We start from the raw sequence: 18,225 nt of genomic DNA, 5'->3' as shown, positions 1-18,225 counted from the left end.
GCCCGCGGGCCAAATCCAGCCCCCCAAAGCTTCCCATCCGGCCCTCAGAAGTATTTTGAATATCTAAAACAGATAATCTTCCAGTATTGAAGCAACACCAAAAATTGTTGTGATCAAAATAATTTCATTAGGAATGATTTATCGACCCCAAATATGTGGTTTTGACAGTGGGTTCTAAAGAATATGTCATATTATTATTAACCAGTAGCCTAGCCTACATAACCCGATGCAAGAAATTAAGACAGGCTCACTCGCAAAGTTGTGTTTGCTTCGCTGTTTGTGAATAGCGGTAGAATGACTTGTACAGTAGCCTATCTTCATGCAAGAATATGGACAACTCATAGGCTAGCTCTCATTTAACATTTAATTTACTTATATGCTCTTGTTTGACATTTCCTTTCATTTTATTTTTCACATGCACAATGACTAAAGGTTGCTTTCAAGAGTCCTTACAACAGAACAGGTCCACAGCGGCTTCTAAGCACTAAAACAGGCAAAAGTCATTTCGGCGGAACAGGGTGGCGACAAAAGATAGCAAAATCAATTGCTAGCATGATTAAAAGAAACAGATTGCTAGAACGAGAAGGGATGACGAGGAGAACCTGGAATCAGGGAGAGATGGAGACGAGGACTGAGAAGGCTACGGAGATGGTGAGGAGTCTTTGATGGGGGAATTTACAAGTAGCCTAGTATGCTGGCCAGCGGTTTAATGCTTTTTGGTGTCATTTTGGCATAATTATTACATTACTGAAAGCCCCACAGCTAAGTAAGTGGCCATTTGGGCTGTGAAATGGTGAAATGATGGGCATGATTCGCGCTTCGTGGAGTTTGCACATGCGCGCGCTTGCACACATATAGGCTGTGTTCCGGGACTTCCTGATGTATAAATTAAGAACTGGGGTGCAGTATAGGTCTTAGGAGTCTGTACACACCACTGTTGGGCAAGTTACTGAAAATGAGTAATTAGTTACAGTTTACTTTCATAAGAAAGTGAAAATAATAATATCTTTTTAAAAATATTATTTGAGTCCGGCCCCCACCGTGTCTGGCGGGAATATGATATGATACTGGAGGAGACATGGGATTATGATATGGCTGCTGAGTAGGGTTTCACTGTAATGTTCAATGGACCTTGAGGTGTGTGTGTGTGTGTGTGTGTGTGTGTGTGTGTGTGTGTGTGTGTGTGTGTGTGTGTGTACGTGTACTAATGTCACACACCTCATGGTCCATTGAACATCACAGTCACACACATCAAAACACAAATACAGGAATGTGTTCAGCTGTCTACCAGTGGAATGTGTTCAGCTGTCTACCAGAGGAATGTGTTCAGCTGTCTGCCAGAGGAATGTGTTCAGCTGTCTACCAGAGGAATGTGTTCAGCTGTCTACCAGAGGAATGTGTTCAGCTGTCTACCAGAGGTATGTGTTCAGCTGTCTACCAGAGGAATGTGTTCAGCTGTCTACAAGACGTATGTGTTCAGCTGTCTACCAGAGGAATGTGTTCAGCTGTCTACCAGAGGAATGTGTTCAGCTGTCTACCAGAGGAATGTGTTCAGCTGTCTACCAGAGGAATGTGTTCAGCTGTCTACCAGAGGAATGTGTTCAGCTGTCTACCAGAGGAATGTGTTCAGCTCTCTACCAGACAAATGTGTGTTCAGTTGTATACAAGAGGAATGGGTGCTCAGTCGTTTATACCGGAGGAGTGTGTGTTCAGCTGTCTACCAAGGGAATGGGTGTTCAGCTGTCTCCCATCAGTAGAGCAGAGCGAGCACATGTATCCCATGCTAATCCCTCTACTGTGTTTTGTAAGCAAATCATTATCAGGGCTATTAATAGCACACTGCAGCTTTCTCTATCTGTCTCTTACTGGGAAGTATTGCACTGTAAAGACCCACAGAAATCCAATTGAAGTTACTGTTTACCCTGCATACTAATAACTGTTACTGTTTACCTTGCATACTAATAACTAACGTAAATGAACATATTACTACTCAATTGCAACGTTCATAAGTTGCGGGTAGGTGTTGCTGGGAAACTGGGAGCTAACGGGCACTTAACTGGTACTTCTCAACAGCTCCAGCACTCCACTTCATAATTAGATTCCTGCTTTAACCTTTGCGTTAAGAGACACAGTGAGGGTTTCTACACCAGAGCAGTGTCTTCAGTGCCTGATTTATTGACGGGTGTCACGGAGGGTGCAGACTGTACAGACAATAGTCTGGTAGTCTCAGAGCTAATAGTCTGATAGTCTCAGGACTAATAGTCTGGTTGTCTCAGAGCTAATAGTCTGGTAGTCAGGATCAATAGTCTGATAGCCTCAGGGCTAGTAGTCATAGTCTCAGGGCTAATAGTCTGGTAGTCTCTGAGCTAATAGTCTGGTAGTCTCAGAGTTAATAGTCTGGTAGTCCCAGGGCTAATAATCTGGTAGTCAGGGCTAATGGTCTGATAGTCTCAGGGCTAATAGCCTGGTAGTCAAGGCTAATAGTCTGATAGTTTCAGGGCTAATAGTCTGATAGTCTCAGGGCTAATAGCCTGGTAGTCAGGGCTAATAGTCTGATAGTTTCAGGGCTAATAGTCTGGTAGTTTCAAGGCTAATAGCCTGGTAGTCAAGGCTAATAGTCTGATAGTCTCAGGGCTAATAGCCTGGTAGTCAGGGCTAATAGTCTGATAGTTTCAGGGCTAATAGTCTGGTAGTCCCAGGGCTAATAGTCTGGTAGTCCCAGGGCTAATAGTCTGGTAGTCCAAGGGCTAATAGTCTGGTAGTCCCAGGGCTAATAGTCTGGTAGTCCAAGGGCTAATAGTCTGGTGGTATCAGGGATAATGGCCGGTAGTCCCACCAGTTACCTAGGGATAAATGTGTATTTCTCCAGTTTACAAACTCAATTCTCTTGAAACAGGGTCAAGAGATTGCCAAGCTGAAGTAGCAGCAAAATTGAGCAATTACAAAAATCGATATGCCCCTGAGCTGCTGCAGGAGCCTTTCTGCTTGTGATTGGCAGGTAGGTGAACCATATCACCACCACTTACTGGCAGTCGAACCACTCTCACACAGGCTTCACTTTACGTCACCTGAAGTCTTAACCCCAACCCTAAGTAGTCACCTCTCCATCGGTGCCTCTTCCTGTCAGACAAGGATCCTTAAATAAAACGTTATGGAAAACCTAATCTTCATGTCAACAAATATTTCAAACAAATATTTCAAAATGGGAGTTAATAAAGTGGAAACCAGCAATATTTTGTCTATATTAGTCTCACATAATTTTCAACTCAAAAGTTTGTGAATGCAGTAAGCTTTACCGGTCCGATGTCTGACACTACAGCGAATAGAGACATACAGTAGAGGAGCCCTCGCCACATCCTGCGGTGTCACACACACGGCGAGCTGCTCTCACACTAATGTCGCAGTTCATCACCGGACCCCTCCAGACAGACACACTCTCTGTCAGTCTGCAAAACCACACAATATGGCCGAACACCCCCCCATCCCAGACGCAACTCCGTACTGTATGGACTGACGAGCGGTAGTTGTGTAATCGCGAGTGACGGCACGTATACACAAACACTCAGACAATTCAACTGTCACCCACACAGACACACGGGCCAGACAAACCGTCCGGGACAAACACTTCAGCATTACACTCTCACAGATCCAGTGCTGCTCCAGCCTATTTTTCTGAGCACGGCTCTGTGGATTTAGTATTCCACTCTAAAAAGTGACCTTCGCCACCTCCCCGTTAGCCTCGCCTCGACTGTACCTATGCCACCCAAACAGACGGACAACAAACTGACCCCCGTAGCAGACCAGGCCCTGCCCCAGGGAGGGGCAGCGCAGTGGGTTGGGGGGGGGGGCGACAGTAGAGAGAGATCAAGGCATGCAGAGAGGGTAGGGTTGGGCTCACCATTCTCAAAGCAGGTCCCGCATGGCGGCGGAAGGCTGGAGTAGGGCACCAGCTCCCCTCCTTCCCCGTCCAGTGACACGAACAGACCTTCCTCCCTGAACGATGACCAGTTCATCAAAACTTACACCCGCGCCCCAGTGGCTCGGATGGCAAGCCAGGCAGGGAGGATGAAAGCGCAGAAACAGAAGCTCTCTCTCTCTCTCTCTCTCTCTTCTCTCTGAGGTAATCTCCACAGGTCCGAGCACTGATGAAGTCCCCTGGCTTCAGTCGTGGTGAACGGTATGGAGGCAGACAGATGTGGCAGAGTGACGTGAGGAAAGGAGCGAGAGGGAGGAAGAGGAGGAAGAAAGAGTGCGAGGCGTCCAGGCTGCAGTCACCGTGTTACCAACGACACAGAGAGAGACACAGAGGCGACACCTCTCCCAATGGCATCACGACAGCCACCCGGCCAAAGAAGACAAGAGGAGCTTCTGGGAGAGAGACAGAGAGAGGCGGAAGGATGGATGGACGGACGGATAGACGCTGGTTCCCTCCACCCCGTCTCCGTGGCTGTGTTAGTGCTGGGCTGTGCTATGTGTAGATGCGAGAGAGGCGCTACCACGGGAGCAGGAGCCCCGGTACTAGTCTAACGGATGAATGGCGCAGTGCTGCTGTTGTCATGGCAACCACCAGAGGGGGTGGGGGTGGGGGGGTGAGGGGGAGGTTGGGTACGGAGGGAATTAAAGGGAGGGTGGTTTCATATTAAAGGGACACTGTTTGGCTGTGAAGCCACAGGGACGGAGCGGAGCCGAGGAGGGGAGAGGAGAGAACGAGAGCAGGATGATCGGAGTCCAGATGACCAGATCTCCCTCATAGGGCCCGGGAGCATCCATGTTCTGCCCTTGTTCTACCCTTCACAGCAGCTGCAGCCGCCTTCTACGGGTATCATGTCCTCTCCTCTTGTCCCTACCCTCCCCCCGTCTGCCTAACTGCCTGGCCCTCCGTCTCATGGCTAGATAAGAACTGAGACAAACTGAATATGCGGTAGAATTGGAATATGTATGATAATGGTGATTCTGGTGGCCCTGCTCTCTCTCTCTCACTCATTAACCCACTCAAACTCTGTCTTTCATCCATTGTAATGAGCGGCAGGCACTGTAACCATCATTAAAGCATTTTTTGTCCACATCAGCAATAAGTGTGATCATAAAAAAAATATAATAATTTACTACTCCAGTTTGCCCTGCACCTGGTCGGCATAGTGGATGTGCTCTTTTAATTACAATATGCAGTACAGTATATCCATATACAGGGTGTGCAAAAAGTACTAAAGTACAGAAGGGTGCAAGTGTATATTATGTCCAGAAACATGCAAGAATTTAAGTCTGTACCTCAGTGGAGTTCACCTCTCATTGAACCTGCGGTATTCCACACACACACGCACGCACGCACACACACACACACACACACACACACACACACTAATGTAAGTTCCAGTATGATGAGTACAGAGCCTACTGTAAGTGACTCAGGACTTTGTCGTCCTGCTCGGAGAGGGACAGTAACGTCGTCTCCTAGTCTCGGACCAGCCTTTCTCTTCCCATTCCCACCGGTGAAGAGGATTTGAAAACGTCACATTTCCCTCAGCTGAGCAGAACAGCAGAGTGTGCGAGTCCAGGCCACCCGGGAGGTGGTGGATTAGATTAAGATTAGGCGGTTTTTGGGAAGTCGGTTTCCCCAGGGAGCAGGGTGGAGGAGCGAGGACAGGAGATATACAGATATTATCTAAGAACCTATTTCCACAGATAGCATCTAAGAATACAGCACTACTGGATGTCTAGGTCTATTTCCTTACTTGGCTAATCATCAACACAGCTTCAGCAGCTCCTGTCCATATGCATTCTGTGTAAGTTTTACAATGAAGAGACATTGGACATTAGATCTGTGATGACCGTGGTGGTGAGGGAAGAGGAGGAGTAAAGCGAACCCCATGAGGCAAATCGTTCTCCATCTATACACGGCTGTGCACGGGGAGACGGTGATTGTATTGATTGCGGCCATTAATTAGCAGGAGGCAATGGGATCCAGAAAGATATGTTGACATGATGGCTTTAAATGTTTCAGACTATTGAACAGGAGATAAATCAGATGGCTAACGTCTCTGTGAGCCACACTTAACAAGAAACAAACATCAGTGTCATCAGTGTTTAGTTTGTGATGTAACTCTAATCTAACTAGAGTAGATAGCTGGTGGATAGTAACAATGAAGGAATGTGCACTGACTCTGCTGGTATAGAGTATCAGTGAACCTGAGTATTGACTCTGCTGGTATAGAGTATCAGTCAACCTGAGTATTGACTCTGCTGGTATAGAGTATCAGCGAACATGTGTTGACTCTGCTGGTATACAGTAACTGTGAAGGCATGTGTATTGACTCTGCTGGTATAGAGTATCAGTGAACATATGTATTGACTCAACATGTGTATTGACCCTCTCATAGACAGCAGTAAGGAGAGTTGAATGGGGGTTGAATCAGTGATGTCAGAGCAGGTCACTCCCGGTGACTGTGTATAAAGATGGCCGTCAGCCAGCGTACACAGCACCAGACAGGCTTCTCAACTGAACTACATTTCCTAAACAGCGATGGTCGTGGCACGCGCTCTGGGGAGGGTGGAGGATGAGGGTGGAGGTAAAGAGAGGAGAGGAGAGTGGAGGAGAAGTGGAGGTGAGGGGACAGGAGGGTGGAGGTGGGTGGAGGAGGAGAGTGGAGGGTGGAGGTCACCAGATGGGATCAGCCTGCTGCAGCCTGTGGAGCCTCTCTTCTGCTCTGCTGGGATCAGCCCTGGGGGGGAGGATGCCAGCACACACACTTCCCATCCCTGCCAGCCCGTGTGAGGAGTGCTGTTGAGTTGAATTAATTAAAAGCTGAGAAGCCTGGGGTGCTTGAGATGACACCCAATCTGGCGCGGTCTCCTCCCTCTCTTTTCCAGCTTAAAGGTGCTATAGATAACATTTTTATGTCGGCTAGAACTGCTAGACGAATCACTCTTCAGCTTTTACAAAGGTGTATTGATTTTCCCCGAAAAAGTATTGACTATGAATTTACCGTGTTTTCTTTTCTTGACAGGACCGAAATGAATGTTGTGTTTATCTCTGTCTGAGATGTCTGAGGTTTGGTTCTCACCTATAACACGCCGGTACCACGGTATCTCTGTGTGGGGAGCGTTCAGGAGTCGTAATACTATTGGCTCACGAGCCTTGTTCGATTTTTTTTAATGATTCCTCTACATAAAAATGCTATCTATAGCACCTTTAATATAAACCCAGTGTCCTATGTTGTGTATGAGCCTGAGTGCTGAGCGGATATGTGGCTGTAGAGAGGGGTGGGGCAGTATAGAAGCCAGAAGGTCATCTGGTGAGAGAGACCTATCAGAGCCCCAGCAGGCCTCTCCACATGTACCCAGCTGGGGTACTGTTACCCTGTTATTCCACCATGGAGCTCTTCTCTCTCTGACACACACACACACACACACACACACACACACACACATGCACACGCACACACACAACACACACACACATTCACTCACACACACACACACACACTCATACAAATACACACACACACACACACGCGCACACGCACACACACACACACACAACACACACAACACACACACACATTCACACACACACACGCACACACACACACGCACACACACACGCACACGCACACACACACACACACACACATACACACACACACACACACACTGCCTCTCACACAGACAGTAAAAAAAACACACAGGCAGAAACGCCTACCATCAGCCTCCATGAGAGACAGTGTAGGAGAAGCTGTGCAGCCTTAATGATGCTATTCTTAACCAACAACAACAACAACAACAACAGCGCTGCTAGCTACGAGAGTCATGCATCTAAAAAGCAACACACATAATGGGGTCCCAGAATTCCCTTTGATTCACACAGATGAAAGTGTGGACAAATAAATTGGTCCGACTGCGCTGCACTGGTGGAGGAGAGAGAGAGAGCGAGCGGGGGGGTAAACAGTCTCTCCATAAAGGAGCACTGTCAAAGCCAGGGGGAGGAGAAAGCCAGCGCTTCGCCGCAGAGAAGATTGGGCTCGCTATGAAATCACATTTTCAGAACCCCTTTCCCTGAAACGGCTGATATGTCTCAGCTGGCTCTTGTCAGCCACACGTCCCTCTCTCTCCAGCCCAGCTGATCCCAGCCGGCCCCCACTGAAAACACCGCTGGTAAAAGGTCAGTGGTAATGGTAAATGGACTGCACTTATATAGCACTTTCTTTTTTTATCCAATGCGCTTTACAATGAAGGCCTCTCATTCACACACATGCGCACACCAATGGCGGCAGCTGCCATGCAAGGTGCTAGCCTGATCATTGAAAGCAATTTGGAGTTCAGTGTCTTGCCCAAAAACACTTCGACATGTCGTCAGGAGGAGCCGGGATTCAAACCGCCGACTCTACGATCATTGGACGACCCGCTCTACCTCCTGAGCTACAGCCGCCGGTATCTGCTTATAAAAGCATTGAGTTTAGGTGACATGGGGGAGAAAATAAATAATTGCGGTGTGATATGTAAAATATATGGTTAATGGCGTGAATAGAGTAAATTGTAGATGCTAGTGTAACCTAGTGGTGACTATGGAATATGATTGAACCAGTTTGCTGTATAGGAACTGCATTACTGCACGGTGCTGCACTGGCTGGCTCTAACTGAAATCTCATTTAAAGGCACAGTAACTGAAACATTGTTGAGGATCGTATCCTATAAATACTAAATTAAACCCTGTCTGCAGGTGACAATATCATGGTACGCATTTACTCCATTGTTTACAAAAGCAGTGTTCTACCCATGATGCAATGCGCTGCACATACTGCTGTGTTGCTAACTGTGCCATAGATGTCCTAGACACTAACCCACAACAGCTCCATAACATTGCAGTTTCACTTCTTTTCTTTTTTTTTTGTTCTTTTTAAAAATAAATATTTAGGACCCAAGGCAGGGGGGGTCTTTATTCTCTTATACTCTGAAATGTAATTTAATGCAATGTATTGCTTTATAAATGTTCTTAGCCGGTAGACAAACATACTCCTGGAGCTTGCTCGATCGCCTTGTTGAGAGGGGTCAGGGAAGCATTTTTACAGCTCACTTATCTGGCCCCCGGGTGATTACTGTTTTTTTGCTTCCCTCTGGAATATGTAGGGGTGGGATGTCTGCCCACCTCCCTTGTTCTCTGTAAAGCGCATTGTGTTGCCTCTGGGTATGAAATGCGCTATACAAATAAAGCTTTGATTGATTGATTGATTGATTGATTGATTTATTCGGCCACACAGTGACACACATGGCACACATAGTGAGAGGCGACACGACACACAGCACACACACATGCAATTTCCGGGGGTGGCCGGTGGAAATTGTTCCCTGCATTTCCCCCATCCAAGCCGTCCTCCTCCAGGGGCGGCCAGGAGCAGTGGCTCAATCCAGGTCTTGGTCAGGGACCAGACTGAAGAGCATCTGTTCTGTGTTTCCTATTGGGTTCTTTGGTAGGAAACCCTTGCGAACATGGGGAGAACATGCAAACTTAACACAGAAAGGCCCAGAGACATTCTTGCTGTGTGGCGACAGTACTAGGTACTACGCCACCGTGCTGCACGTGAGTGATTTTGGGGTTCAATGTCTCGCTCAAGGACACTGCCTCCAGTGAAATGCTCAGGTAAGCCTCCAGTGATTAGTGGCATTGTAAAAGTACACTGTCCTCCAGTGACAGCTGCTGTAGGCTGGCTGATGACAAAAATGGAATCTCAAAATGAGTACTGCTTACCAGTGGGGTAAGTGACCAGTCTGGTAAGTGACCAGTCTGATAAGTGACCAGTGACCAGCCTGGTAAGTGACTAGGTAGTTAAGTGACCAGTGACCAGTCTGGTAAGTGACCAGGTAGATATGTGACCAGTCTGATAAGTGACCAGGTAGTTATGTGACCAGTCTGGTAAGTGACCAGGTAGATATGTGACCAGTCTGATAAGTGACCAGGTAGTTATGTGACCAGTCTGGTAAGTGACCAGGTAGTTATGTGACCAGTCTGGTAAGTGACCAGGTAGATATGTGACCAGTCTGGTAAGTGACCAGGTAGATATGTGACCAGTCTGGTAAGTGACCAGGTAGATATGTGACCAGTCTGGTAAGTGACCAGGTAGATAAATGACCAGTGACCAATCTGGAAAGTGACCAGTCTGGTAGATGAACAGTGACCGGCCTGGTAAGTGACCAGGTAGTCAAGTGAGGCCCGCAGGGGGACACTAGGAGCAGCTGGGTGTGTGACAAGGCTGCGGTAGTGGTGTGATGATGATGCGTCTGGTTACCTGACAGGCTGTGGTAACGGTGTGGTGATGATGCGTCTGGTTACCTGACAGGCTGTGGTAACGGTGTGGTGATGATGCGTCTGGTTACCTGACAGGCTGTGGTAACTGTGTGGTGATGATGTGTCTGGTTACCTGACAGGCTGTGGTAACGGTGTGATGATGATGCGTCTGGTTACCTGACAGGCTGTGGTAACGGTGTGATGATGATGCGTCTGGTTACCTGGCAGGCTGTGGTAACTGTGTGGTGATGATGTGTCTGGTTACCTGACAGGCTGTGGTAACGGTGTGGTGATGATGTGTCTGGTAACCTGACAGGCTGTGGTAACTGTGTGGTGATGATGCGTCTGGTTACCTGACAGGCTGTGGTAACGGTGTGGTGATGATGTGTCTGGTTACCTGGCAGGCTGTGGTAACTGTGTGGTGATGATGCGTCTGGTTACCTGGCAGGCTGTGGTAACGGTGTGGTGATGATGCGTCTGGTTACCTGTGAGTTTGCTGACGGGCTGCTGCTGGACGCTGAGGCTCTGGTGGGCGAGCAGCGGCGAGGAGGGCAGCAAGTGAGACCTGCCCTCCATGAGGCGGACCTGCTGCATGCCCTCGGTCACGGAGAGTGGAGGCGCTCCCTCGAAGGCACAGTCGCTGTCTACACTGCCCCCTGCAGGACAGGAGGAGACGCAGGGTGTTACTTGGTCGCCCCACTGCAAATCCACAACAGAGAGAGAGAGGGTCCTGGTACAGATCATTACACCTATAATAATACAAATGATTCAGTATATTTATAAAGCACTTTTCATTGTGAAACAATCTCAAGGTGCTGAAAAATTCTAAAGGTAGTGGATTGCTATTGTCCATTGATAGAAGCTGGACAGTATTGTGATCAAGCTGGGGTTGATTTTCTCCCCCTGAGCAAAATGGCAGAAAACCGAGTTCAGTTGACGTATTTGATAAAGATTATGATATTGTACTCGGAAAAACAATGTTTGGGGGGGGGGGGGGGGGGTTACTGAGGTCACACGCCCTGGCTGTGATTAGAGGGTGGAAGGGGGAGTGGCCTGCTGAGTTATTGACAGTGATCTTCCTGCCTGACCCAGCGGATAGTATCCCTCAGGCAGCACAGGCTGTTTACAGTACAGTACAGACACCAGCCCTGCTGACGGGGGCACTGACTCCTGCCTGCTGACGGGGGCACTGACTCCTGCCTGCTGACGGGGGCACTGACTCCTGCCTGCTGACGGGGGCACTGACTCCTGCCATCGCAGCTGAGCAGAGCTTCAAACCAGCAGTTCTGAAACACACCTCTCTGGCTGTGGGAAAGCAAATGTTTGTGTTTTTTTCAACAGTAATGAGCAGCAATCCTGAAGCACTACACAGCAACCAATAAAGAACTACTTATCTCCCTCCTTCTTTCAGAAGACACAAATCCTGTTCAGTTCCAGCATTCTTTCTCAAGACACATTCCCCGGCAAACTGACGCTTTTGCTGTGCAACCGCTCTGGAACCAAAGTCATTCCATCCACACAGGTCCGACCAGACACTCCCAGCAGACGGGCCTGCAGAAGAGGCTGGCAACACCTTCACGTCAGATGGCAGGCAGACACACACAAACACACACACACACACACCAGAGACACGGAGCCATTTACATCCTCTCGACTGTGACAAGTCCCACTAGCGACCTGTGTGAAGCATCTAAAAAAAAAAAATAGAAAGCGGGGCCTGTTGTGTGCTGTACCCTCACACACTCAAACACACACACACACACTCAAACACAGACACACACACACACACGCCCACCACAGCTCTCTGTCTCATTAGAGCTGTTGGAGTCGGTCCATTCATTCATTCATTCGTCATTCAGTCAATGTAGCAGTTCCAGTCTGTCCCTCAGTGAGACCTCCCCCCCTGTCTCCCACACCTCCCCCGTACCGACCCCCCCCCCCCCCCCCCCGTGTCTGAGTGGGTTTGGTACTGTATTCTCTGAATACCAAACTAGAATCCAGGATGAGCTGCCAGTGAGTGTGTTTCTATTCACCGACAACCTAACACAAGGTTGGTTTAGTGTGTGAGCCCAGGAGTCTGGAGGAGGAGGAGGAGGAGGAGGAGGAGGAGAGGAGGGGAGGAGAGGAGGAGGAGGAGGAGGGGAGAGGAGGAGGAGTAGGGGAGGAGGGGGTCTAGAGGAGGAGGAGAGGAAGGGGAGGAGGGGAGGAGGTGAGGGGATGAGGAGGACTTCATTGGTGACCAGCACAGCTCTCCACAAGCCTCCAAACAAAGGGAGACGCAGGGCATTGTGGGGCTGCAGGTTGAATTAATGGAACAAACAGAGTTAAGAGCCACTTCAAACACACACACACACACACACACACACACACACACACACACACACACATATACAGTATATAAATACACTGATGCAAACACAAAACAAACCCACCGCTACTTGTTGTTGTACAGTACTTCAGCTCAGAAGGTCAAGGAGAGTAGACCCATGAAATAATAAGTGCCAAAATACCTGCAGAACTCATTGACACATCGTGGTGTTGATTGAATGTCTAAATACTGTGGTTGTTCCACAACCTGCAGGACTAACTCAAATTTACAGACACAACTACAGGAACATAAAATGCACTTCTCTCTGATGAATTATCGCATTCCCAACCCAGGAGTCATAACATTCTTAGCTATAAACTCTCTTGTACAGACCTTCAGAATCCCTACACAGAGGAAATACAGGACTGTTAGCAGAGGAAAGACATGCTATGAGTTGTCAGAGCTGGACAACTGTTTTTATAGCAGAGGGGTTCAATTCAATCAATCAATCAACTTTTATTATGCAGACTCATGGTCCATTACAAAACACATACAACAAAAATTAAAAAAGGCAACAATACCAGTGTTTCCACATAGGTGACTGGTATCTCACAGCACTGAAACCAGGATTCGACAGCAGCACAATAATGGAATTCTGAGAACCATTCAGTCGGCATATAAATTTGTACATCAGATTCCTCAACAGGGCATGAAACATATTGACATTGACATTGATACAATTAATGTATCCGTGCTGTTTTTAATGGGGTGGAGGGGAGGGGTTAGGTGAGTGTGTCTGCGCTGTTTTTAATAGGGGGGGGTGGTGAGTGTACCCGTGCTGTTTTTATAGCAGGGGGGTTCGGTGAGTTTATCTGTGCTATTTTTATAGCAGGGGGGTTCGGTGAGTTTATCTGTGGGAGACGGGAGAGCAGGGAGAAGCAGCACTAATCACACCATCAGGTTCACGATGAGGCCATTAAAGGAGACCAAAGTTTTGGAGGAGCAACACATTGAAACTTCTGGAAATGTGTTTGTGGAATTAGCCTCGTCCTCCTCTCAGTCTGGTAGACTGTGAGACTGTGTGTATGGACTAGTCAGCCTTCGTACAGCCTATAGGCCTATCTAAACACACGGATCATGTACAAATCTAGGTCTAGATGTCCCAGTCAGCATGATGTGGATTAATTATGGTTGTCACCAGTCAAGATATAATCTGTCATTTTCAAATACCACAACCATAAACCCAACTATGGACATACCTGTATCTGTTATCAGGCAAAATTCATAGACTTCATGACCTTATATAGCAAGGTCTTATCTTCATCCAGCCTAATATTAATAGCTCAACTTTTCAACACAGAGCCTTGTCCAGACTCTCAACATTTATTTACCAGTGAACCGTGCCATCTGGGTCAGACTGCTCTGTTTACTCAATAAGATCAGTAATATTCACCCTCTACACCTCCGACTTCAGCCACAACTCTGGAGCGTGCCACCTCCAGAAGTTCTCGGACGACTCCTCTATTGTGGGCTGCATCAGGGCAGATGATGAGGAGGAGTACAGGGACGTGGTCTGGAGATTTGTTGAATGGTCTGAGGAGAACCAGCTCCAACTCAACATCAGCAAGACCAAGGAGCTGGTGGTGGACTTCAGAAGGAACAAGAGGCCTCCAACCCCCATCACCATCCAGGGGGAGGAAATTGAGATGGTGGACTCATACAAGTTCCTTGGAGTGCACCTGAACAACAAACTGGACTGGACTGTCAACATTGAGGCCCTCTACAGGGAAGGACAGAGCAGACTGTTCTTCCTCAGGAGGCTCAGGTCATTCGATGTGTGTAGCAGGCTGCTGCAGATGTTCTACCAGTCTGTTGTAGCCAGCACACTGTTCTTTGCCGTTGCCTGCTGGGGAGGCAGCACCAGGTCTAGGGAGTCAAACAAGCTGAACAAGCTGGTGAGGAGGGCCGGCTCTGTTGTGGGACAACAACTGGACAGTCTGGAGACTGTGGTGGAGAGGAGGATGAAGGACAAACTGAAGTCCATCCTGGAAAACCCCTCCCATCCCCTCTCTGACAAGCTGTGGCAGATGTGGAGCAACTTCAGCCCACCCAGGTGCAAAACAGAGCGGTTCAGACGTTCCTTTGTGCAGCCATCAGACTGTAAAACATTTCATGAGCGTTCCTGAGTGTTCTTAAGCGATATATACAGACAGACATATGTTTGTATATATTCTATATTTATGCATACAGTTTGTATACATTTCTTGTAATTTAATTTAATCTATGTATATTCTCTGTGTATTATTCTCTATTCTGCTGTAACCCCCGCCCCCCACCACCCCACACACACACACACACCCACACACACACACACACACACACACACACACACACACACACACACACACACACTGTTGTACTTGAGGCGGCTGATGCTCAGGAAGGAGAGCAGGTCGTCCAGTGATTGTACAGTATGGTGGAAGTGTCCTTGGGCAAAGACACTGATCCCCAAATTGCTCCCGATGAGCAGGCTAGCACCTTGCATGGCAGCTGCCGCCATTGGTGTGTGAATGTGTGAGCAAATGGGTGAATGAGAGGCCACTGTAAAGCACTTTGGATAAAAGCACTATATATTGTTAAGTGCACTCAATTTACCATTACCACGCACCGAGGATCCCCAGGAGGCTGCTCACACACAGCCCCTCCACGCCTTTCCCCCGGGGCCACAGGCCGGCCCTCACGACGGGGAGGTGAGTCCACCACGTCCTCCTCCTGCTCCCCATTGGCAGAGGAATGCTGGAAGACTGAGCCTCCTTCCTAGAGGACTGGGACAGCACAGGAATGAGGGCAGCCGACAGCGGAGGTTGACTCACATTGGCTGGTCCAATGGGCTGGACAATGTGACACCTACCTCGATCAACATGTTATCTTTAGAACAACCTCGCCAAATATAGCCCCAATAACCCCAAACCACATCATGAAGAAGCCCACATCATCGCTGAAATTACTTTGTGAATTCCATGAATCTGCAGCAAATCAATTGTGTGAAACCTACAGGGTTCTGAAGACAGATAGAAACTAGTCCAACACTGTATAGAGGTGTTTTGCCAGATATAAGGCTTGTCCAACCATTTGTATGTAGATGTGTTTTATCCAAGTAGTCAGATGGCGTATTTAGGGCGAGAAAGCTCTCATTCTTTCCCTATTGCTCTCTTGTTGCTCGTGTTCAGAAGACGTACATCTGCTATGCAGATCGATGGGGCCCATTAAGCAGAGACCATGAGCAGGGTGTTGAGGGGGGGGGCGGGGGTGGATTGTTGACTGGAGAAACAGATATGTTCATTCTAGACAGAGAGACAGAGGGGAGCCATTGCCCTGGCATCAGCACACAAACAATCTGTCAACCGCCCTCAACAGTGTGCATGAATACAGCTGAATGCCATCTCCCAGTCATCGTTCTTTAGTCAACAAAAGCCAGATAAACTGATCTCTCTTCCAGAAATAACAACCTCTCTGACTTGGAAAGTTGCGCCATTATATTGCACCAACAAGTCTTATATTTATTTATTTATTTATTTATTTAAAACTTGAAAGTACAAGGCTATGCTCAGCTGTCTTCAACCTGGGAAATAATTGACCACTTAAACTGTCACGGCTGTTGATCAGGTGATTATGCCACGAGCTGCGTTGGTTTGAGGGGTGACTCATCCCAAAGTGACTGGGAACAGCTCTCCCCTTCCTAAAAGTCTGCTGGTGTCTCCCGGAGGTGCAGATACAGTAGGACGCCACCGTCATTGGAGAGCTGTGCTGCTTCACCGCTCACTCAGGCACTCTGGAGCTGCGTTCTTCACTGGGGCATCATAACCTTCACAGGCCAGGGTGAGGTCTTCTGAGGCCGGCCTTTGTGTTGGGTCACCACTAGACAAGGAAAATCTTGATTTTTATCCCCGGCAGGCCCAGAGGTTCTGAATGAATGGGTCTCAGTGGGCCCCGGACACACTGCCCTGCATCAAGCAGCTAGAGACTTTAAAAGAGCAGTTCACTCTCTCTCCCAGCACAGATCTCACTGAGGGTACACTACACCACAGATATCATCAGAATCACTATCAGAATTTGTTTTATTGCCATTGCAGTTTTTCAACATACTAGGAATTTGCTTTTGGTCGTGGTGCATAACACGGAGACAACATTGGACAGAGTGCAGGGACGAGACAGGACACCACCGGTATGACTGTGTCTGAATGAATACTGGACTCTGTAAAGCGCTCTGGGTATCATGAAGGGCGCTATATAAATCCAACTTGATTGATTGATTGATTGACAGTGCAAAAAGCAAGTGCAAAATAAGATAAGATTTTTTTTTTTAAATCAACAAAGTGTAATGCGGTCAGTGTACATACAGTGAGAGTGTAATGTGTAAATGAGTGTGTGTATGTGTATATGGTGTGTGCAGCGTGATATGTGAGTGCGGTGTATCCTACAGAATGTACAGTACATTCGGTGGTCATGTGCAAGTGTCTCTCAACGGTGGCGGGGTCCAGGGTGCCAGCCTCCTGCCTGAGGGGAGTGGCAATAAGAGATAATGGCCAGGGTGGGAGGGGTCGGGTGCAATCTTCCTGGCCAGCTTCAGGGTCCTGGAGTTGTGCAGGACCAGGAGGGAGGGCAGGTTGCAGCCGATCGAACGCACTGCAGTTTGCAGTTTCCTTGGCTGTAGCGGCGGAGTACAAGATAGTGATGGAGGAGGTGAGGATGGACTCGATGATGGAGGTGTCGAAGAGCACCGAATTTCTTCAGCTGCCTCAGAAAGTACATCCTCTGCTGTGCCTTCTTCGCAAGGGAGCTGGTGTATAGTTCCCATTTGAGGTCCTGGGAGATGACGGTGCCCAGGAGGCAGAAGGAGTGGTGACCGGAGAGCCATTCAGGGTGATGGGGGGTGGGGGGTGGCGCTAATTTCTTCCTGAAGTCCACAACCATCTCCACTGTATTAGGAGCGTTGTGTTCTATCTTCACACCACACACTTTCCCAGCACACAACTCACTGAGGCTACACTACACACCACAGATATAATAAACCTGTTATATTCTATCTATCACTACACTCCCCAGAGGGTCAGCGATCTCTCCCGCTCACTGTGCCTCACACTAGGGTTGTCACTCTCATCTCCCACTCGGGCCAGAGGCCCTTTGAGAGCCTCATTAAAGGGTCTTTCCTGCAAACCCCCTGGCCATTCACAACCGTGACAAGGTGATTGGACCAAGAACCTTGCACCTTGTCTATCTACAATAGACAACAACGGACTCTGCACTATTACACACTTGAACACTTGAACCAACACCTGACAACACTTGAACAATTCAATATTATGCACAGCTGTATACTTGAATGTTATTTAATCGCAATGTCTGCATCATGGACACAAACATAGTCATCCATGATAGGATGGAATAAGTAGATGCGAATGATACTTCTAGACTGCTAGACGACAGATAGTGTAGTAAATTACCAGTTTGGGAACCTTTAAATGTCTAGCTGAGTACCTAGGACTGGGATGAGGAACTGATTAGCACTGATAAGATACTGACAAGCGATTACAAGAATTCCAATGTACCTGTACCCGTACTTGTTACACATGGCAAA

General features: G+C 48.0%; 1 protein-coding gene across 1 annotated transcript in view; it reads right to left on the bottom strand.

Moving 5' to 3' along the window:
• tanc2b (tetratricopeptide repeat, ankyrin repeat and coiled-coil containing 2b) overlaps nucleotides 1–18,225 on the bottom strand; it is a gene marked incomplete at both ends in the record, with an annotated part of 78,886 nt that overhangs the window by 47,067 nt on the left and 13,594 nt on the right. Inside the window, one exon of the mRNA XM_084456526.1 lies at nucleotides 10,765–10,935. Coding sequence (XP_084312652.1) covers nucleotides 10,765–10,935 — 171 coding nt within the window. The remainder of the gene's footprint in view (nucleotides 1–10,764; nucleotides 10,936–18,225) is intronic.

This window comes from Borostomias antarcticus, assembly GCF_949987555.1.
Source record: "Borostomias antarcticus genome assembly, chromosome: 22".
Lineage (NCBI taxonomy): Eukaryota > Metazoa > Chordata > Actinopteri > Stomiiformes > Stomiidae > Borostomias > Borostomias antarcticus.
Note: the sequence above shows the minus strand (reverse complement) of the source record. Positions and strands in the feature narration are given on the sequence as shown.